The 22,953-nt window shown below is 36.8% G+C and overlaps 1 protein-coding gene across 2 annotated transcripts; it reads left to right on the forward strand.

The window, feature by feature from the left end:
- Positions 1 to 2,339: 2,339 nt before the first annotated feature.
- TMEM182 (transmembrane protein 182) lies at positions 2,340 to 22,641 on the forward strand. 2 transcript variants are annotated; one of them, XM_074535824.1, is made up of 5 exons: positions 2,340 to 2,590; positions 3,242 to 3,341; positions 4,718 to 4,816; positions 13,416 to 13,553; positions 21,568 to 22,641. In XM_074535824.1, exons 2-5 carry the CDS (start codon positions 3,323 to 3,325, stop codon positions 21,789 to 21,791), a joined length of 480 nt encoding a protein of 159 aa, XP_074391925.1. In that variant the 5' UTR covers positions 2,340 to 2,590; positions 3,242 to 3,322; the 3' UTR covers positions 21,792 to 22,641. The 2 variants fall into 2 exon arrangements, with proteins under 2 accessions (XP_074391925.1, XP_005486509.1); XM_005486452.4 differs by lacking the exon at positions 2,340 to 2,590 and adding an exon at positions 2,627 to 2,828.
- The last annotated feature ends 312 nt before the right edge of the window (positions 22,642 to 22,953 follow it).

Here is a 22,953-nt window from a genome sequence, read left to right on the forward strand (position 1 = left end):
AGGTTGTGATGAGCTGCTCTCTGGCTCCACTGAGTGTCATCACTATTGATTATGATGGAAAGACATTTAGCTTATATGAAATTGTCTCAATTTGGGCATGTTAGTGAACCGAATCCTACTTTTATTTTTTTTTTAACACATTATTATAGAATTGAACAGAACAGAACAAAATACAATATTTGCTGCAGAGGAGGGCATATGTGGCCCGAAGTTTAGTGTCCGACTAGCTGAGGGCGAAAGGCCGACGCCCCTCTGCAATTCCTGGCCAGCACCCTTCGGCGTCTGATGGCCTCGGGCTGTGCTGGCTGCGGACTGGCGTACACCGCTGGTATAGGAGAGGAACGGAGCTGACCATTTCCCGGGGGTTAAACATCGGTTTATTGCAGGTGTTGTGGGATCCAAACGCGCGGAAACCAACCGGGAAAAAGTTTTTTCATAGGGGGTGAAAACAGGATTATAAAGGAGGGGGGTGGGTACAGGCGGAACCAATCGGGAAAGGTGAGGGGATGAACTTCACAGAACTGACACTCCATGGAGACCAATAATCAAAAGGTAAAGGAGGTGTCCTGGGACCCCAGCCAACCACCATCTCCAGAGAGGAGAAGGTTCTCGAAACCTGGGAGGAGAAAGGGAGTGATTGACTGGACAGGGAGGAAACAACTTTCACTTATAAGGGAAACCAGGGGAGGAGCAATTACATATTGGCAACTATGAATAGCGGTTACTATAGCAACTTAGCTGAAGGCTAGCAGTGGCGGGAAAAACTGGGGGAACGAAACCATTTTACACATAATAGGGGAGAACAATACATAAATTGGGGGAATAACACAAGAAACTTAACAACACACTACCACAATTTGCTAGAGGGGACCTACATAATTATCTAATCTACCTGCCCTGACCACTTGGGCTGACCAAAAGTTGAAGTATTATTCCAAATTGCAAGTAACTATTTTTATTTTATTTTATAGCGCATTCTATAAGAAGTGTGTTCTTCCTTGTCTTGATTTTTTTTTTTTGTTTTCTTTAATAATGAACAATAAAACATCCCTTTCCAAAATTAGGTTTCTAAACACCTCTCTTCTGCTGTATCAAAATGAACTGCATCAGTGGCTGTCAGGAAAAGCAAATATTACAAAAAGAGTCTGTTTGAATATTCATTTGCTGCTCTGCATACACTGAAACTCTGAAGTGCAAAAAGGCCACAGAATATTAAATGTGCTTGTGTATGAAATTAGTATGGTATCAGGTTTGAATAAAATATGGTTAATAACAAATGTGAATATGATGTTGGGCAGACTGTACAGCGGTATAAAACCACTGAGGACACAACACCAGTTCATCAGTGTAGAAATGAAGGGAGATGGTAGAAACAGCATTTTCCTTGCTGTCCTCAAGCAGGCTGATGCGCTGTCCAAACCAATACTGGCATAGTGAACGTAGGAGTCCCTCTGGAGTCCTAAGTTTATTGCCATAAATTGTTGTGACAAATGTTTTCTGGAGTAAACTGGCTTAATTCTTCTCTTGAGCCCAGTGCTTCCCAGTATGCATTATCAACGGAAAATTCTATTCTGGTGATAAATAATTCCAATGAAATGTTATTCGGTAAGGAATGTAGGATCTGGTGCATGTTATAAACTCTACACATTTCTGTAATCCATGAGAGATGACTGGGAAGGCCTGCTTGACATGAAATGAAGTTGTTGAAAAAGCCTTTTTCTTGTACAGTGAGTACTTGTAATTTAAAAGTTTTACGTCATCACTTTCCAAAATGGCCAAAGCATTTTCTTGGGAAAGTGTCTTCTTGTTTTAAAAAGATTGAAGATTTTTATCAGATGCTTGAAGGAATTTTTAACTGCATAAATTTTTGATACATGCAAAAAAGATGCATCTGAACAAATAAAGCATTTAGGAGTTTTTGTGTTTAATATTGCTAAAGTTATTACTTTAAACTTAGGATGTAAATTTTTAAAGATAACTGTATTTTTATTATATAGGATTTTTCAGGGGCATTTCTTCATTTCGGCTACCATATTTTAAAATTCTATAAAAATTTCTCAGCCTTCTTTTTGTAACATGACTTGTAGTAACTTCTTTGCTTTGAAAGGTGTTTCCTTTCCTGCTAGCAGCTAAGGAAACCTTCACCACCAGGCCTGAACTTTGGAAGTCCTTGCTACTACTGCGTGCTGTGTAACGCTGCTCACGTAGATGGACAGAGCCATTGCAACTCCATCTCCACTGGTGATGGTGCACCAGCTGCAATAATATTTCAAGTCAATCCCTGATTAGTTAGGGGAAGGTCAGCTATTTCTGACTGGCCTCGCCCAGACAGCGAAACAGAGCAAAGCTCTGCCATCAGTGTCCTAAAATAGAAGGCCCTTTTCATCTGTCAGACTTGAGTCAGCCTCATGGAACACAAATTTGGAGACACAAATCGACTCACAGGGCATTGGGAAGAAGGGCACAGGCAGAAAGTCAAGTGAAGAGAAACTTCTTCAGATATGAGCTGTTTTCTCCATACAGTTTTTTAGTTACTTTACCAATAATTTGTTTTAAATTTATTTTACTGCTAACCTTTTAAGTAATTAAGGTGGTTTTTTTTTGGTTTTTTTTTTTTTGTTTTTTTTTTTTTTTTTTTTTTTTTTTTGTTTTTTTGTTTTTTTGTTTTTTTCCTAATAACTTCAATAATGAAACTGAGCGTGGGGATATTTTTTGGAGGCTTCTTTGCAGCTCTGGGGGTTTTGCTTTTTTTGGTGGCATTTGGAACAGATTATTGGCTTCTTGCTACAGAAATAGGAACTTGCTCAGAGGCACCTGAAGGTGCTGGGGTTAGTATGAACTTTTTATTTATAATGCAAATTATATATGCAAACTTCTTGGATGTGATTATTTTGTAAACTTTTAAATATACTAATTTTGTTTATTTTCTAAGAATTTACTTCTGTATATACTTTTGAATATACTAATTTTGACCTTCTGGAGGCTTACAAGCCTGCCTCAAAACCTTTTATAATCACTTTAAAATTAATTTTTATTTTGTTATACTGCTTTTGCAATATGATATTCTTTCAAAAGAAGAAGGACTGTTTTTAAATGTTCTAGCTGACCTAAATTCAGACAGGTTGTGTGTCATTATGATGGCGGTATTTTTTACATCAGCATCTAATTGAATTTAATCCTTTCAGTCATTCAAAAATTGTATGATAATAGCTTTCTTTTTCTTTTATTTCTTCCTCTGTAGGAAGAGAAGGCCACTTTCCATCATGAAGGTTTCTTCTGGAGGTGCTGGTTTAGTGGAAATGTAGGAGATAATAATGGCAGCATGTGGAAGTTTTGGTATAGTAAGTAATTTTTTCCTTTTACTTTATCTACAGTAGTTTGTTCTCATAATTGTTGGGGTTTGGTGTGCTTTTTGTTTTCCCTTCTGTCTTAAGAAATAATTAGATTTCATATGGCGTCTTTGGGGATCAGGTTCTTCAGCTACCCTAAAATAAATTCTTGACACACACTTCTGTAATCTATAGGAAACCCCAGGACAAAATGATACAAGTTTAGCTATCAGATTACACTGTGATTGTTATGGATGCCCTGCTAACCTGAGTCCATTCTTAGCTACAAAAGTCTTTTACCACTTACTGCTAAACAGTTGGTTTATTTCTGTTAAGTAAGGAAAAAAGAGCTTAGTGGTTAGCCTGGTCCATGAATTTTTGCTTGGGGAGTTTCTCCATCTGTTCTTTACTGACTACAAGTGGGTCAGGAAGGGAATGGGCAACTCCACAGTGAAATTTGTGTAGGACACACCATCTCCAGATTTTCTTTATTACATTCACAGATTACCTGTTGCTTTCTTTCACTACATCCAGGATTCTAAGATAGATAGAATTACAACCAAAACCTCCTATTTAGAAGTCAAGCAAAATTTCTTCTCCTGTCTTTGGCCCTCCCTCTGAGGTAGGGAGCTCCCTCACCTTATTGCAAGATTTCTATAATCCTTGTGAAAAGCAGGTGTCATCGTACAAATTTGACTTCAATAGCCCATATTTTGCTAAATATATTGCTTTGTCTTGGGTGGAAAATGTAATATTCATTGTAGTTAATTTCCCCTTGTTATTTATTTGGAAAATTATGTGGTCGGGAATCTGAAACTTAGATGGGGTTTAAGTTATAGTCAACCTTTGTCTTTTGCATGAAGAAGTTGATATTTTGAGAAGTATTTGGTATAAAGGGTGAAATTATTCTTTTCTGGAGGATATTCATTCCATAGACTAGACTCTTACATGTGGCCATTGTAAACTCTCTGAAGATGCTTGATATTTTCATTGTTCTTTCACAAAAGAAAAAGTAATTTTGGATTTTGTTTATTTGGTTGGGTTTTTTTTCTGCACATGTAATAACGAGAAGAATATAACTAGCCCTCAAATGAGAAAGGTATATATGCATGCAAAAGGCATACATATGCATCACGTATAAATTGCAGTGTGCTTTCAGCAGGGCTCGTTTACTGTCTCAGAGTACAAATCTGTATTGCTCTTTAAGGAATATTCTTGTCTGGGTAACAAAGCTTGTATCTCTTACCAAACCAAATTCACTGTAAGCTATTGCCTAGGAAAAGACCTGAAATCTTGACCTATGAAGTTCAGTTTGCCCACTTGAAGAGCAGATACACAATATTGTTAAGGCAGTAAAATATTAATCTTTAGCTTTCTTTCATTTTTAGCCAACCAGTCACCTTCTAAGAATTGTACACATGCTTACCTGTCCCCATTTCCTCTTCTCCGAGATGAACACAACTCCACCTCCTATGACTCTGCAATCAGTAAGTATTGTTTGGTGCAAATGAATACAATGCCCATAGTTTCAAGAAAACAATTTGGATGCTTCAAAATAAAACAGCCTTATCACCCCACACTGTTTAATTAACATATTTTGGTATTTCATAATTCTCATAGTTTTACAACATGCATATTTAAGCCACTGTTCAACAAAGCACATAAATAATGCTTAGCTAAAAAAAAAAAAAACAACAAAAAAACAGAGAGCTTTCTTGTTTAGTGCTTTTTTTTCTCCAACATCATAATTATCTTCCTTGGGCTGAACACATTAAGCAAGTACTTATTGTCATGTATTTGGTTTTGGTTGGAATTTTTTGTTTTGTTTTGTTTTGTTTTGTTTTCCGGGGATTTTGTTTTTGTTAAATAAATAAACACATATGGAAATCTACTGCATTTTTACTTTATGTGGAAGTAGGAGCAGAGCCTTGATGCTATCTGAGTTTATTTAATTGACTCAGATATACTTCACTGAGAAACTCTTGTACTGCAACAGAAATACATGTAAGTATATATTTATATACATGTGAAAGATATATATTTATGTATATATTTATGTATATATTATCTTTCACATGTATATATATTTATATACATGTGAAAGATAAACATTAAAAGAAATTTTATGTTTGAATAGTGCCTAGAAAGATCTGTCTTTACAACACTTAAGACAGACTTAAAAATACCAGGAATGTTTATTCATATTAAGAGTTTTCCACAAACATATTTGAAGTAAATAACTTCTGATATCTATTTCACATGACTTTTTAAACAACCTGTGATGTGTGCATGCTACATGCCTCTGAGCTTGCTGACTAAGGGACTTAAGTGATCCCTTCCTGTCCTGAAGCTGTAATTATGCTTTTGCTAACCTTGAAGTGTCTTTAGAATCCAATTTTTATGCTGCAGACACGAAAAAGAAAATAAATTAGAATTATAATGGTTCTGTTAATCTTTAGAAATTATGAACTGTTTGTCCAGGAAGAATTCAGACCTCACTATTCAGAGATCTAATCTGTAACTTCACAGCACATCTAGAACAGTTTATCTTTCCATTTGAAAGTGACAGAGTCATCAGCTCGTAATAGCCTAGACAGAGTTTGTATTCCACCATTCACTCATACATTCACAAAGGTTCCTCAAATTATATTGCATGATTACACAGAAGTGGACAAACAAAGAAAAAGAAAAGGAGAAGGAATATCATCAAAAGTTTAATTAATTTTAGTTAATGTTTGCCAAAAGAACCACTGCTCAAATATAATTTTCCTATCTATATTTCATATTAGGAGATTAAAAGTAGGCAGAACTGTACTATAGATGCTGGCCCAGGTAGAGTATATTCAGAGCCATTCCTGCTATATAAATAGATACAGTTGGATTGCTTTCGAGCTCATTAAAACTGAAGACGGTTTGGGGTTTTTTATGTCTACATTTCATTTTCAGCATCCAAGCTGAGTTATTTATTAGAACAGTTATGATTGCTCAAGAGTCTTTCACAACTTTTTATGAAGAAGGTTATGTCATCATCTCTTCTGTTAGTTCAAAACTTGTTTCTCCTTTATTCTAGTTTGACAGTCATGCCCAGGATATTTGGCAAACAGGTTTTAAAAACCTTGCTTCATCTGGAGTTGCTAAATTAAGAAATGCTACAAGGTTATCCTCTTTTTCCTGGCTCCCAGTGCAGGAAGTGGTTCTCTATAAAGCCAGTGGCAAAAGTCTTCAGTTTGGTTCTCTGAAGATCAAGATTTCATTTATGATTTGTATATGCAGTTGTCTGCATCTAATACTTTACATTAACAAAACATAGAATAAAATAATTTGAGATTATTTTCCCCTTTTTTGGTTCTGCTACTGTTTCTTGATAAAATATTATCATTTTCACGGCTCATAGCTTTCTCAACATATTCTCTTTTGGGGATGATAAAAAGCTCAAATTTTCTCCCCAGGTTTATAATTGTATTTTTAGTGAGTCAATCAAGTTCTATTTTAACAAAATATAACAAGATAATGAGAATTTTTCTGTCATCTTCATTTGCTCTTTCATAGAAAAAGAAACAGCTGAATAAAAAGCTTTAAACTTCATTAGAAAAATCAAACATGTATACAATATATTTTCTAAAGGTTTATAACTTTCTGTTCAGAGCATTATTAGTTGCTGAACAAGTCTAGGCATGTGACTTTTTTACAGACTATTTGACTTAAGAAACTTTTGAATGTTAGAGGAATTTGAATTTAACTTTAGCCCCTTGTGCAGTCACTTGTGTGGAGACACAAGTGTGGTTTGTTGGAGTGCTGTGTCGCCATCCAGCTAGAAGAGCTCAGACAAAGATAAGTTGCCTGAGGAACATGAAATCTCTGATGCTTTTTGAGTGCAGTGTCTGGACCAAGTTCTCTGTTGACATAACTCCTTTGACTTTAGTAGCAATGGGGCTCAGAACTTTTCTGGGCCAGAATTCAAACCAGGCTCACCTATCCTCTCTTAGTTTATTTACATCTTTTTGTATGTTGAGCTTGCTTTTGTGTTATAGTTCCCAAAAATCTTAAAGCACTGAGAATGGATAACTTTAGTGTTTCAGTCTGCCTTACAAAGCTTTAGACCAAAGGCTGGGTTCATTCTGGTTTACAAACCTGGACTATGAACTTTTGGTGTCAAGGACTACAGCCTTAGATGGAAATGTAAAGGCAGAAAAGCTTATGGGGTGCTTATATTGGAGGTTTGAATGCATACTTTAATGTATCCAATCATTTAATCATTACTGTAGATGCATGACCAGCTTCATAGGGCTAGATAGCACTGATTTGAAATTGCAGTTTGCCATATCTTTTAATCATGGTTATAATGTTTCTGTGTGTTCATTGGTTTTGTTAAATAATCTTAACAGAGTGGGAAGGACTTCCCCTAGCTGTAGTGTAAGGTATCATCAAAAGCTGTGTGATCCATCATTTATGGTTAATGTATTTTAAGAAATTCATAGGCCATGTCATTTATCTTAACCTGAAACAGGTTCTAAATGAACTCAGGGGAAGCCTGTCTCCAGTGACTTTCTGTAATGGTACAGAGGTTTAGAGTGACAGCTTTTATAGTGTGCAGCTCTCAAGTTGACTTAGCACCTTGTGTTGCTAGGACATTCATTTTAATGATGATTCACATATATAAGTGCAGTAAACTACAACCTAGGAATAAAAAAAATTAAATTAGATCATGCAATAGAAATACCACAGCAGCAACCTATATATTTTAAAATAGACATATTATTGCATAATCATAAACAGATTAGTTGCCCCATCAGGCTATTCTGAAAGCATAAAAGCATAGTATTTTTAATATTAATTAAATGCTAGCTAGATTCATGCATAATATCATGTCATTAGGTTACTTAAAACTGATGTTCAAGGGCTATCACACTTTCCTAAAGTTCTTTTACTATAGGACAATACTAGGCCTGTTTTTGGAAAATGTGCAAAATTCTTACTCATGGAAATAGTCCCATTGGCCATAGTGAGATTATTTGTGAGAAAAAGAAGTGAAAAATCTAACACTTAGTCACTAATTCATTATTTTTATTTTTAAGGGGATTTTTTTCAGCTTAATTTGGAAATACACAATAGTGCCCTAACTGTTGTAAATCACCCCAACACCTTTTGAAGCTGAAGTGGGAGCATTTTAGTGGGACAGCACTGGCATATTAGTTTAATACTCTGATTTGTAGCTGCCAGTATTTTTTTCCTGACTATTGGTATCTTATTTTGTCCAGTACTGGGCACATTGCCAGCATTTTAAGTAATGCCTAATGGATAATACACAATGTTTATAGAACTGAAGCAAAAATCTGGTTTAACAACTGTTTAATCTAAAATGGTGAGATCAAATTTATTGGCAGGTTTGTTAATGGGTTGAAATTAACCTAAAGTAATCTGGAAAATATCAGCCATGAAATCTGAAAATAGAAGTTGTACCAGTGAAATGTTAGCAGTAGTCTATTTCTAGGGGAAAAAATGCTCTTATGTAATAGTCATATAATTGCCCATGAGAGATTGTAATACTGTACATTTATGTGATCTTTGTAGCCCCCCAAGCAGCTAAAAAGTAAGAAGCATTTTAAAAAAGCAGTGTATCCATTTTGTGAATATTTGTATTTGTGAATATTGTATTTGTAGTGGTGTTAAAGCTATTTTTGAAAAAATAATTATTACTACGGGATAGTAAAGGGTGCTGAATGAAGCTGAGAAATGTCTTGCAAAGTTTACTGTGCTTCCCAGTGTGTCTCCTGTACTGCTGCTGAGATAGGTGATTTCATTTACAGCTGCTTATCTGCAGAGAAAATAGTTCTGGTTGAGAGCAGTTCTGGCACTTTGCCTTTCACTGTATTGGCACTGTGTGTGGCAAAACTCTTGTCAAAAGCATTTCAATATCTCTTGCATTAAATAGAGAGGTAAAAAACTGCACATTCTAAAATACAATCCATTGTCAGATCACAGGAAATGCTCCCTTTTGGATGTGAGCTTGTCCATGATAGTTCAAGGAAACTTTTCTAAGACCTTTTGCCTACCCCTGGAAATTTTCATGTGGCATTGTACTAACACATGTTTCAAAAGGCTTTTCATCCTTATAGTGCTTAATAATTCATATTGACATACATTTAAGATTAAGTAGCCTGGGTTTTTATGGTAGACCACACTACTTTTATGGAGTGATGGCTGTGTTTTGAAAACACTTTGAGTCAGCAAGGGCAGTGAAATATTTGGTATGGTTTCATGATGCTGATGTTAACATCTCCGACAGCAGAAGGGTGTTGCTTTGTGACATTAGCTGGGCTGTTCCTGAGTAACTATTATGGAGCTCCAGAGGTGTCCATGACTGCTTCACAAGTGTGAGTGTAGGGGACACAGCTCTGTAACTTTTCAAATTAATTATTGCTTCTCTTTCAAATCATGTATCAGTAATGTCTTAAAATATGAATCTGTTACTTCAGTTTCAGTGTTACTTCACTTTCAGTGATCAATGCTGGGATCCACTATACTAAAAAAGAAAGCTTGTGGTAATTTCCTCCCTTTCTCCAAAATTTCAGACTGCACAAACTCAGATACTTCTAGTTTTCAAATAATGTGAAAGTCTCTGGAGGGACCTAAATTAGGATCTTTAGTGAGAAAAACAAGTAGCAAGGGAAAACTACAGGTCATCCAATTTTGGAGGAATATAATGTTCATATGCAGGCCCAATGGTGCAGTTGTGTGTACTCCTAAGTTTTCCGCTAAGTCTTTTTTATTTTTAGGCCTGCCTGTCATTTCCTAGGCAAATGTTGTACTCAACAAAGGGCTGGCTTACCAAGATGAGTTACAAAACCTTCTGTTTAGCACTCTTGCAACACAGAGAAATGATATCTAAGATTTTAAACACTGCAGATATGTTTACTTTGCACTCTGCAGTAGCGCTTGTACTTTATTTCTTCTGTTGTAGGAAACACTCAGAATAATGAATGTGCTTGAGGTGGGTAACTCTAACATATCTGTGAAGTATCTGGAAGAGGCAAGGGTACTCCTTGTCATCTGGACCAGAACATGGGCTATTGTATGAAATAGCTCAGTGAGACTTGAAATTGTTCAAACTTCTGTTAACACTTTGTATAGATACACTTTTTATGGGTTCACTGAACCATTATTTCTTGAAACAGACTGTTTGGATCACAGTGTCAGCCCTTTTCATGGGATGTAAAGAAGAGTAATTCAAAGCAGCATTCTCTGTTGCATTTTATCTGTCCTTGTGTGCCTCAACCTCAGAGCAGCAAAGTCTTTGACTTGAAGAGTAATTTCATTCTCTTAAAAGATTTAATTTCAACCAGCTCTTTTGTGTTCATCTATAGATGACAGCTAAGCTAAATGACAGCAGTAGGCCTGAGTTGTTATTTTGAATGACTAGCCCTTTAGAAATTGATCTTGTCCATCTAGGAAGAGATGATGGGAAATGTGATCTAAGCAAAAATGATCAGATCATAAAATAAGCGAAGCCATCTTTGCAGGAAAATGATGGCTTTTTAATTCCCTTACAAAAGTAAAAGTCTAAGTGCTTATAGGGTATTTCCTCAGACCTGTCTCACAAATGAACCAAATGACTTTCTGCCTTGCAGGTCAGAGGGGATAATATTTTACTTGAAAAGTCACAGATTTGTGAGCAGACTTTGTACCTGTCAACTACACTCTATTTTTAAATTGATATTTAATGACTAAATTAGCTTAATAAACAAGAATTAGGATAATCAGACTTTATCCATGATTCTTTAGAGTAAATAACTATTTTGGAGAAATAGAATGGAAGCTTATGTCAGGGGATAGATAGGTGAAATCAGTATTTCCCACATATTGCATAAAATAGTTACAGTGCTGGAGCAGAGAAACAGCTTTTCTCTTGTATAGTTACAGAAAGGTTGAAAAAATTTTCATCAGTTACATTTGTACTTCTTTTGTGCTCTGTTTCTAAGAATATTTGAGCATCAAATCAAGCTTTTCTCAGGAAATCTCACTAAAAACAGACTTCAAAGCCTCCTGTATGAAAAGTGGATAATGAAAACGAATGTTGGTTTTGTAATGCTGGAGAATCTTGTGTCCTCCTCCACTGAGAAAATAGAAACACTGCTCCATGACTTAGGTGACTGACAATAATAATATACAAGAAAGCTTTTTCAAGCTTCATTTTGGCCAATGTGTCCTATTATGTAGTATGACTTTGAAGTACCTTGGGCCACCCATGTAAAAGAGTTGGGTGGTTATAGATTGATTTAGTGGTATTAGGCTTTAAACGAGGAAGTAATGTCCCATGGACTTGGAGACTGCAATGAAGCTTATCAAAGTAGCCCCATGAGTAAAATAATATGAAATTGCTTCAGAAACCCAAGACTGAAGCACTTGAGAGATTTACTTTTCTAGGTCTCCATTTGCTGTCCATTTGCATTAAGTGAATCATTTAACTATGTGTTTAACTTTAAACAGGTGCCTAAATCCCATAAGAGGTATAGCACTTAAAGCAACACACACATTTAACAGCTTTGCTGAGCCATAGCCTTATTTCTTACCTACTACTCCAATAATTTTTTGTTTATGTGAAATGGAAACTTGAATATGAACCAAACCACAATTTTAACCCTTCTGCGAGGTATTTTCAGACACATTCCTCCTTTATATGCCCAAATCTGCTGATCAGTGTGGCGGAAAATTATGTCTCTGAATGTTTGCTTGGATTAAAAAGGGTGTTATTTAAAAAGTGTGGCTAATGTAATGTGGCAAGCATGATCTAGCTAATACATTTACAAGGCTGATGATGTATTCTTTAACTTGTGTTAAGCTGGTCAAGTTAAAAACCATAGACTTTTGGAATACATTAGTGGGAAACACGAGCTGCTAATGCCTAGTGAGCCTTCAGATTTCAGATGAGAGCAAACCTGAATTATTACTAAATAGCTGTCTCTAACAAGCTGTATGAATTTGAATCTTCCAGGATATGAACCAGTATAATAGTTGCTTGGTTGTGTTTTTCCATAACAGTAAGTAGGTGCTGTCAGATGATAAGTGGCAGTTTCTTTTGTGATACACTTTTCCTGACTTGCCAGCTGGCTTATATGTATGCTTTCTCTCAGTTGGGTGGAAATGTTTTTCACTCACTGAATTGTCAGTGCTTCAAGATTTTCAGATCTGACGATGGAGATCTTTACAACTCATAATTTTACTAATGGGTTGTGTTAATGTACCAATTTTTAAATTCATGGGAGAAATTTATGTCACTCTTGTAGCATTTGTAAAATGATGACTTTGTTAAATGGATGTGCAATTAACCAGCTAAAAACTAATTGTTAGAAAGACTCTTTTGGCCAGAGTATGTCACAAAACTCTCAGCTCATTTATCACCAGCTGCATCCATTAATTCAGCACTGCTTGGCACTGCCTAACGGGCTTCTGAAACATCACATTTTAAATTTAATAAAATACAAAGAGCTTTAGAGCAGAAATAGGCTGCTTTAAGACATTTAGCTGTTTTTCAGAAATACAGTTTATATTTTCTTAGTTTCTCCCTGTTTCTTAAGTTTCTTTCTGCTGAATATGGCCATATATAAGGAGCATTATCCAACCATAAATTGTGAAGAACTTACAGATTGTTATTGGTGATACAGTCTCGGCAGTAGGAGTGTCAAGATGTTGCTGCTCTCTGCTTCTTCCACACAATTTTGGTAAAATAATTGTATTCTGCCAGTCCAATCATTTATCCCAAGGAATCACTGCTATAGCTTTGCTGCACCATTTTCTAAGGAGTGTCAGTTTGGTCAGGTTGCTATCTTACAAGGTATTGCTTAATATTCAGCAGATAGATTTCATTCACAATAACTTACATGCTTTTTTCCATGATCATCAGGTAAGGGCTGGTAATCAAACCTATTTTGATCCACATGATATATAATGTATATGCAAAATAGAATTAGTGTTTCATTTGTTAATAAGGCAAGTGATAAGAGAAGGGGAAAGGAAAATATTTGTTACCCACTTGGATAAGTTCTAAAAAGCATTGTATTATTTTTCTTCTGTCTTCCTTTTCTCTAGTTTATCGAGGTTTCTGGACAGTTCTTATGCTCCTGGGAGTACTCACTGTTGTGGTGGCTAGTTTCCTCATCATCTGTGCAGCTCCTTTTGCCAGTCACATTTTATACAAAGCAGGAGGAGGCTTTTTCATCATTGCTGGTGGGTATACTGTTTGCTCAGTCAATTATAGAGTAGAAAGGATGAGTTGTTTCTTCCATTTTCCTTAACCAAAAATTGTATCAATCATGGTTAAAAGAAAGAGAAAGCATATGCTTCTAATCCTTTGGCTTCTGGACGCTTGCCTTAGACACAGGTTCTTTGCACAGTTATTTAGTCATGAAGCTATTACAAAAGCTATTTTTGGGTTAAGGTTAAAAAAACCTTATATTAAGCTTTGGGTTAAGGTTAAAAAAAACCCACATCCAGGACAAATAATGGAATTACACTACAATTTCAATCTACTTTTTTTAACAGGAAAAAGAATGCATATATAAGGATGTTGCCTTACAGGATTCTCAAGGACTTTAGCTAAGGAGAGGGTTTAGTCCTTTATCAGTGATGCAAAAGATGATTACAGTGGACTCTGAAGAAGTTGGGAGACAGAGCACATATACATGACCAATACAGGAAAATGCTTTGGATGTGATGGGACTAAACAAAGTAGTTGTCATGTATGAGTAAGTTGGAGCTCTAAACCTCTGCAAATGAAAGATAACAAATAACTGAATTCCCTCCTTCCTCATAACCCACATGTACAGTGGAGGATTCACCCTCCCAGGATTCAGCTGATATGGACAGCTCACTGGCACACTGTTTGCTTAACCTTGAAAAGTCTGTGAAGGTGTCACACTGGTGTGTAAGATATAGTTATATAGGATGTAAATGATAGTATGTGCTCCATCTCTGTTCTCCTTGGTTTAAAGCCTGATGAGAGGCAGCCCTGTGAGAACATATTGTGTTACAGGGCAGAGCCACCTGTGTCAGGACCACAAGGCCTCGGCTCTCTTTTTGCTTCTCATACTGACCCCCTGACCTTGCTTACCCACTGCACCTCTAAGCTCTTCATATGCAGCTAGTGATTATTATTCCCTTCCAAAGGACTCTCAGTGAAGTGGGGGAAGTATTTTATAATATTTTAGTTGAAGAAAATCCTGCATACTTACATTTCATCTCTTGAGAATTACTCCTCCACACTTTTAAAAGACATACAAAAAATATTCATAGGCTGACGGAGATTTTAAGATATTTCAATGCTTTTTGTCACTAATTTGCAGGGCAAGAGCCCATATGAGTCTTGCTCTTTTTCTGCATTTGTAATGCATGAAAAACCTCAGCTGTCACTAGAAAGTAGCAGAAGCTGTTTGAGAGGAAAAAGGCACTTGAAAGATGTGGAACTGACTGGCAGAGGTGCAAAGCGACGCTTGTGTTCTCCACTCTGTGTCAGTTCATTGCCCTCATTTAGGTAGGGGAAAGTTAGATCCCCAAGCCTGTGCTAGCCTCCCTTGGCTTCCCTAGGAGGCCTGCAAGAGGCAATAACATTCAATGGCAGTAAAAACGGTAGGCATGTAAGAAGTCCCCCCAGCTGGGGATTCATTTCACACTGAAAGAGGGGCCTAATTGGATCAGATGAATGTGCTATCGAGGAACCCTACACCTCTCTTTCCTTTACTAAGAGAATCTAGAGAGACTATTTCTTTAGGTATGTGAAGTTAAGTGAGCTTTATTATCCCAGTGTGTGACCTTGGGTCTGTGTCTGTGCCCCTTTTACCCTTTGTCCCTATAGAGCAAATGTTCTTCAAGGGAAATCCTGATTTTTTACTCTCTCTGTATGTAGCATGTTTCAACTTCAGGACTGTTCTCAATCAGGGCTTTAGAAAAAAGCTATGTTATTTTTACTATTACCATTACTGTTGTTGAAAAGCAAAAGTCTGCAGCAAAATCCTGCTATCATTTGTCAAAAAAGTGGTGGTGGCAGGAGAAAATAGGACCCATTCAGTTTGCTCAAGGCAGAGCAAGATAAGATAGAATTTGATGCAGAAGAGGATGATGTCTGTCTGTCTCCCTGCTGCCCTGATCCCTTCCTGTCTCCTTCAGGATTAGAGAGTTCATTTAACTGCCTGCCAAATCAAAGCAGGGCATGGAAGGGGAGAGTGATGAGAAGCGAGGCATATTTATCACTTCTCAAACATGTGATCAGGATGCAGCCAGGGTGTGCATCTACTTAAACACAGACCTAATGGGAAAATGAAAAGATGTAATGTGACTTAGATTAATGTGTCTTAGATTTGTTGAAGTTAAGAGTTCTTCTAAGACAGAAACCAGCAGGTTGTTTTGAAGAAAAAAAAAAAAAGGAATTATGCACATTGTTTTGAAAGAGCCTGGATGATGTCTTACCACAAAATTCAAGTATGTGTTATACTGTAGAGAATAGTCCTCTGAGAAGGAAGTTAGACAAGATGATTGTTCTTTGGAAGTTAGGAAGAAGTTCTTCTTTTAAGAAGAGGAAACTGTCATTTTCCTACTTGTCTTAAAAATAAGTTAGATGAAATGATTTTGTACCTGTTATTGGATGTATCTTTATCCTTCTGCAATCTTAACTTATAAATTAGCAGCAGATAAAAGCTCTCCCTCAACTGAAGAGTGCAGCTTGTAGCATGATCTGTTGTGACCTCTAAGGGTTCAGGAAGTAGCTGAAGATATTATTGGGAATGAGATTCTTGCCAAGTGTTCAGCCATCTGAAAGCTGTTTTGTATGAACCAACTGCTTAAATTTCTTTTGTCAACAGTAAGAAACACTCAGATGGACACCTCACGTTCTCTGTGCTAAGGCAGATAGATTTGCCTTTTGGAGGGACCCATTCAAGAAGCCTAAACAGAGATCCCAAGTGACACAAATTAATTTATGTTGAAAAGAACCTCTTGCAGCAATCAAGCCTGACATTCCATTTAGAGCAGGGTTGTCTTCAAAGTTAGATCAGGAAACTCAGAGCCTTATCCAATCAAGTTTTTTAAATCTTCAGGAACTGATGTTCTGCAACATCTTTGGGTGCTTGTCCCAGTTTGACCAACTTCATTGTGAGAAATGTTTTTTTCTTTCCTTGTTTTCACCTGATATTGTCCTTGATGCAGTTTGTGGCTATTACATCTCATCTTGTCAAGCCTGTAGGTCTCTGAAAATCTATCCCCATCTTTTCTATAACTTCATTTAAAAAAATGAAGACTGGATTATTTTCTAGACTAAAATTCCCCAGCTGAATGAGCTGTTCTACTTGTTCTCCATTCTCCTAACCATTGTGGTGGTCATCACCTCAGTTTTTCAGTACATCTGTTTCACATGGGGACTCCAAACTGGACATAGCTTAGCACATATGATATCACGAGTGTTGAAAAAAGGGTGATAATAATATTTTCAAATCTAATGATGGTGTTCTTGCTAATGCAGCTTTGTATGAGGTTAATTTTAATTTTTGCAAGTCCTGCTTTAATTCTTTTAGACATAAAAGAACTTTTTTGTACTTTAAGGAAATTGTCTATGAGCAACAGCAGATTCTTCTGGGCCTTTTAACCTTTAAGGCAGCCTTTGCCCTTCAAGGCAGCCTCTCTTGGGATCTTGCCTACCAGTTCTCTGCACAGATTGCAGTGTGTTCTTCTAAGTTCTAGGTCTTATCTTTCATATTCCTCCTAGGATATTAACTTTTGCCATTCTGTGGCCATCATAACTACAATAAACACCATCTATCATTTTCCTGACCCATTTTTCCTTAATTGGGAGTAGCAAAACTTTGTAACCTTATTGACCACCTGAGTGCACAGGTAAAATTACACCTGCAAGACCTGTGAGGAAAAGTGAGTATCAGTTCAATGATACCCCAGTCAGTGACTTGAGTCCTGCCTTTGCAGCCTCATCTCCATGTCTGCAACATCAGAGGATGGTCCAATAGAAGCTATGGTGCTGAAAACTGTAAGAAGCCTTATAGGTGCTTCAAAGGTTATAGGAAAAGAAGGGAAATCTGCCATAAAATGATCTCTTAGAGCAGCCTTCAATAAAGTCCGTAATTACCTTGTACCTCTTTCTGCCTGGTAGTGGTGAAAACTGTCCTCTTGTACTGATGCCAATAAGCAATATACCAGGATGTGCACAGAGCATTACAGAAACACACCCTGGTGAAGAAACAAGATTAGAAGTATGACTGCTGCTTCCTGCCCTGCCAAAAGAGCGAAACAAGATGGCACTTTAGTTTGAGATCTACATGAGGACAAAAATCTGTTTTTAGAGACATGTACCTACTTCCATAACTTTTGCATGGGATCCTCTGCATGTACTTCAACAGAGAATGCCAACCATTATTTTTAAATAAAGGTCACAACAGGCCAAGATAGGTGGTAGAATCAGAAATAAGGACAAGAACAGGAAAATGCATTTAATAAAAAAAATACACACACACACACACACACAGAAGTTTTCCTTAAGTGAGATAAAGAGTTCTAAACTTCCAGGCATAAGTAAAAAGCTCACATCATTCTTTCCAGCACCTGTTGTCTTCGTGTCTGCATAGTAAAAGATTCATGCCATAAACAGCCATTCACCATTGACAAGTGAAAGGCATTTCTACGTGGGAAGAATCAGTACTAAAGGCCAGCAAACTGCTTCTTGAATTCACAGACATTTCTAAAGGTTCTGTATTCTTTCTCCTCTACAATATGCACAAGTATTTGTTTGAAAGAAATTCAAAAGAATGAATGTGAAAGACAGAAAAGAGTGACCTCAGAGAAGTCCGTGTCTTATCACACTGCACAGTACTGTGTTTCAAACATGTGTGTTTATAAAAAAAAAGGAAAATGGAAAAAAAGAAAGAAAAAGGAGTAGGAGAGAAGTATTTATTTGTCTTAATCTCTCTCAGACATATTTCATGTTCTAGGAATAATTTCCCTCATCATTACTGATTCATGCAACTGCTGTTCTATTTTTTATTCACTAAAAGGCAAAGGCAAAAGGACGCCTGCACTCTGTGAAAAAGGTCTAAATGCCAAAAATGTAGAAATATATCACAGCACACACTGTTCTTAAAAATATTTGCTTCAAGAAATAGTGGATTTGTTTTTTTCAATCTCAGTAATTTTGTGTTGGAGCTTGCCTTTGAGAGTTCACAACATTTACAATAGATTGTCAGTGCAAGAGTGCAGGAGCAGATTTCTCAGGATAAATATACTTTCAGTGAACTGTCTAAGAGCTTAACTCCCGTGAAGTCATAACTCTGTGAAAATTAGACAAAAGGAGAGCTAATGAATGAAATACTGATGGTGGCAACAGGACATGTTCAGTTTTTACTTAGCCTGATCCTATTGTTCAAGATATTTACTGAACATGCTAAGTAATATACGTATTAATTAGTCTCCATTAGCAGGTGATGAGAACCCTTAAATATTCCTTTAGTGCCTTAATTAAGAGGGTTTACATGCTATTCCTTTCTTTTTCTTCCCTTTTAAGGAAGGACATTTATCTCTGCTTGACATACATTTCTTCTGAAAATTTCCATACCCGACAATTTGCCACTCACAGGTGTAACAGCTTGCTGTGAAATCACGCCCGATGGATGATAGATTCCCTGAAGTTGTTTCACCACTGGCAGCCCTGGCTTGCTATTTTGCACCTATATGGTGTTGATTCTAGTTTAACTACCTAAGTGTTGCTTCAGAGTGTCTGAAAACAAGGGGTGCCCATTTCTAGATTAAAGCACCTTTGATGCAGTTTTGTTTTAATGATAGATGCTTTTTACTAACTTCTCTACATAACTCTGCTCTACCCAGGATGCCAGAGGGCTTTCCAGATGTGCAAGGCCTGGTTATACTTACCTGCTGCTATAGTAAGGGAATATGCATCACTACTTTTGGAATTATTATTGTTTTGGACTGTTTTCCCTATGTAGAGATTAAATAGAGGACTAGTTTGAAAATGCATAGGCACAGCCAGTTGAAGAGGTAAAGTCCTTGTGGATTTTGCCAGATTATTAATGTATCTTTCCAAATCTTAGTGCTATAATTTTTGTTCAAATTTTGAAACCTTGAACAAAATCCAGATATCTAATAACTCCATTTATGAATTTGTCCCAGAATCTTTCTACTTTTTTAATCAAAAGTTATTAGCTCTGTTTTGTTCTAATTTTCCTGTGTTGCCCACATTACCTGTTATCTTTAGATGTTCTGTTATAGGAATCTTCTGCTCAATTTGAATTATATTTAAAGAGTTTTTCAATTTAATTTCTTATTCTTCTTGTCTGGCCCTAAGGCAATCCTTCTCTCTGATTGTTTCAGTGGTTTTATGTTTAATACAAGCACAGTACTAAATTCCATCAAAATTGAGTTTTACTTAGGTAAAATACTTTCAAAATTGAATTTATGCCTCTTAGAGTTGAGTGTTGGGTTTTTTCAAACTTTGTTAGGAATTTGAACCTTAGCAAAAATGTAATCCTGGAAGTGTATTTCATAGACATGAAATGTGTCTGCCTCCTTCTTTATTTAGTTTTTCTACTATTATTTCAGCCTCCTAGAAATTGCAGATCCTTTGGGAATGTTCTGATTATGCCTCAGCCCTTTTTTTGTTGGTCTTCAAAAGATAATGTTTATAAGGATTGAGCCATGAGCTCTAACCTGTCAGATGTTCAGGATGTCTGTAAAGATGTTATATTTTGTCCATAAAGCAGTAGCAGAAAGATCACCAGGTTAAGCTGCTCCATCTAACCTGCCTGGTTTTGTCTGCATCACGTGAAGTTGTGAGGAAAAGAGCTGCTCCCTGGTAAATGGGCAGAAAGGGTGGGAAAGGAGGTTGTGTATGGAAAGGCAGCATCTCAGATTGGGGATGGGGAAAGGTAACCATCAAAGGTTACCAGGACATGTGGATATGGAAGCAAATCCCTGGCCATGGGTGTTTCCAAAGTGCACTTGTGCCACAAATATCACATTTGTTCAAGGTTGCATTGCAAGTATTTAGCAGGATGGAGAAGAGACCACAAATACCTTTGACTTAAAGCCTGTAACCTCAAGTTTGGCAGTGAGTGTTCCCAGGACTGTGCACTGAGTTGTGTTTTAATGAGGCACCTAAACATTCTGGGATGAAAATGTGATGGGGTGGTGCCCCTCAAGTATTTGATTGCTGGAATAGATGGTCCTGCTGTTGCCACTTTGCTGTGACAGCTGGAGCTCAGGGAGCAAATGGGTACAGGCTGAAGCATGCAAAAAATTTAGACTCGTGCCCTCAGTCCTACAGCAGATCTTCTTCTGGAGCATCTGTTCTGCAGGCTTGCATTTCTCAAGTGTCCACATTCCTCTAAAGTGAAATGAAATATTAGGAATGCAACTGATACTCTGGAAAGCACTTTCTTCTTATATCTCCTTCTGGTGTATAGTAACAAGGAGATTATCAAAGTTTGTAAGGACATGTGCTCCTATTACTATCATGTATAAACAATTCTAAGGCCTTTCAGAGGAGTGGTTTGGAAAAGGCTGTGAATTATGTGGTGGATTAATTTCAGGAAACTGTTGTATCCAATTTGAGGTTATTTCTAATAGCCTGCTTCATAGTTATTATTTAATTATTGTTGGGTTTTTTTCCTCTACCAAGAGCTTCTTTTCAAAAGGTGGATGATTTTGAATTAAATACATTTGAATTTTTATGCAAAATATTTGAGTAGAATACTCTGAAATTTTGTGTTCCAAACACAGCCCTTTTCAAAAGAATAAAGAAGCAAATGCAGAGAGGTGAAGATAATAGAAAGATTTCCCACTCCTTTCTATATCTCATCCATAAAACTAATAAAAACAATTCCAGAGTTTGGGAAGCAAAAGTACATTTTTTTTTCCCCAGACTGTCCCATTCCATTCCCCCTCCTTGACCCCTGAATTCAAAACAGTAAATACCTGCATGAATTTTGTCACCAAAGTCTGCCTACCAGAACCAGATATCACCTTTGTCATGGGAGCATGCCCTTCAGTGCAGATCAGGAGCAAGATGGGGGTAGTGCTAGTTAAAGGAAGCCAAAGGCAAAACTTATTCAGTGGTGGCTGACAGTGCCATGCAGACAGGACCTCAGGCATTGGTGGCTTTTTAGGTAACACATTAAATGCACCCAGCATCTGTCTCACACTCTGTTGTTAAAACCTGATGCTTCTTTTCCAGGTGCCTTGTTTTCGCTGGTAGTCGTGATGTATGTCATCTGGGTCCAGGCCATGGCTGATCTGGAAAACTACACAAACATGAAAAAGATGGATTGCCCAGACTTTGCTGTTTATGTACGTTATGGCTGGTCGTTTATGCTGGCTCCTATAGGAGTATTTTTTGCTTTATTAGCAGGAATGCTGTTCTTGTTGGTAGGGCGTTACATTTATTTACACTCAGACTAGTCAGACACTGCTGAAGGGAATACAGCAACACTTGTGAAACTTTGTGACAAGTGAAAACTGGAACACAATTTTGTACATTATTACCATTATGGCAATCTTAAATGTGCAGGCAGACTTCTGGAAGTTCTTCTATTACTTGTTGAAGGGTAAGGGACACAAAACTCAGTACAGGAAGAAACAACCTTTAGTCCCAACTAGTTGTTTTTAATTCTTTAGAAAGTACACAAGTGGTTCTTCACATTGTACTATTAGCAGGATTTTTGTAGGTTAATAAACAGAAGACAAAATTTTTCTGCAAGGAAAACATGAACATGAATTGTCTCAAATCAACATTTCATACGTTTATCTTTTAGCATTTATACTGTTCTTCTGTTTATAGAGAATGGCATAAGGTAGAGGAGAAGGCAAACATTCAAACACAGTAATTCAATCTACCTCCTCTCCTGTTTTCCACTACTTGCCTCAGCTTTAATGGCAGCAAACATGTCTGCACTTTATAAAAATAGAGTGCAGTTGTTCGTGCAGCATCCATAGGAAGAGGACAAGAGAGAAGACAATTTCCATGAATGTGTAAAAGCTTAACTGTTCTATTACCCATTTCTCTTTTCTGTATGCATTTAAAAGCTGTATACTTCTGTATTCTGAAATCAATGTGTTGCATGATCCTGTAAGCCAAAATGCTTTCATTATCTGAAGTTATGCCAAAATTGTATTTTGAATTATAGCATTAATATTTTAATTAAGTTTTAACCCTTTTATTTTTAAGTGGAACAACTTGCTCCTCTAAAAATATTTTCATGGTTGTGTAAAATTAATTTTTTATTAAAAAAGGTTTATTATCAAGACAATATTTAGGATATGAAAATGTGTGTCTTGTGCAGCCTTCATTTTCCCACATGTTAAAAATCTGCATTATAGACAAAATCCAACTTGCCTACTAGGCTTGCTAAGGAAAGCAAAGAGCCTGGCTAAGACAGCCAGGGAGATGGATTTGGTACTGCTTTGTAGGAGTGGCTGGTTCTGTGTGTGTGTGTGCATGCACAACTGTGTGGAAGATGGGGTAAAGATGAGACTGCATGCATGGTATGGAAAAGATGGCGTTGAGTTTTAACAGTGGGGAAACTTTGTCTGGCATTGGGCCGAAATAGAAATTAAATCCATC

This window comes from Zonotrichia albicollis, chromosome 2, assembly GCF_047830755.1.
Source record: "Zonotrichia albicollis isolate bZonAlb1 chromosome 2, bZonAlb1.hap1, whole genome shotgun sequence".
NCBI lineage: Eukaryota > Metazoa > Chordata > Aves > Passeriformes > Passerellidae > Zonotrichia > Zonotrichia albicollis.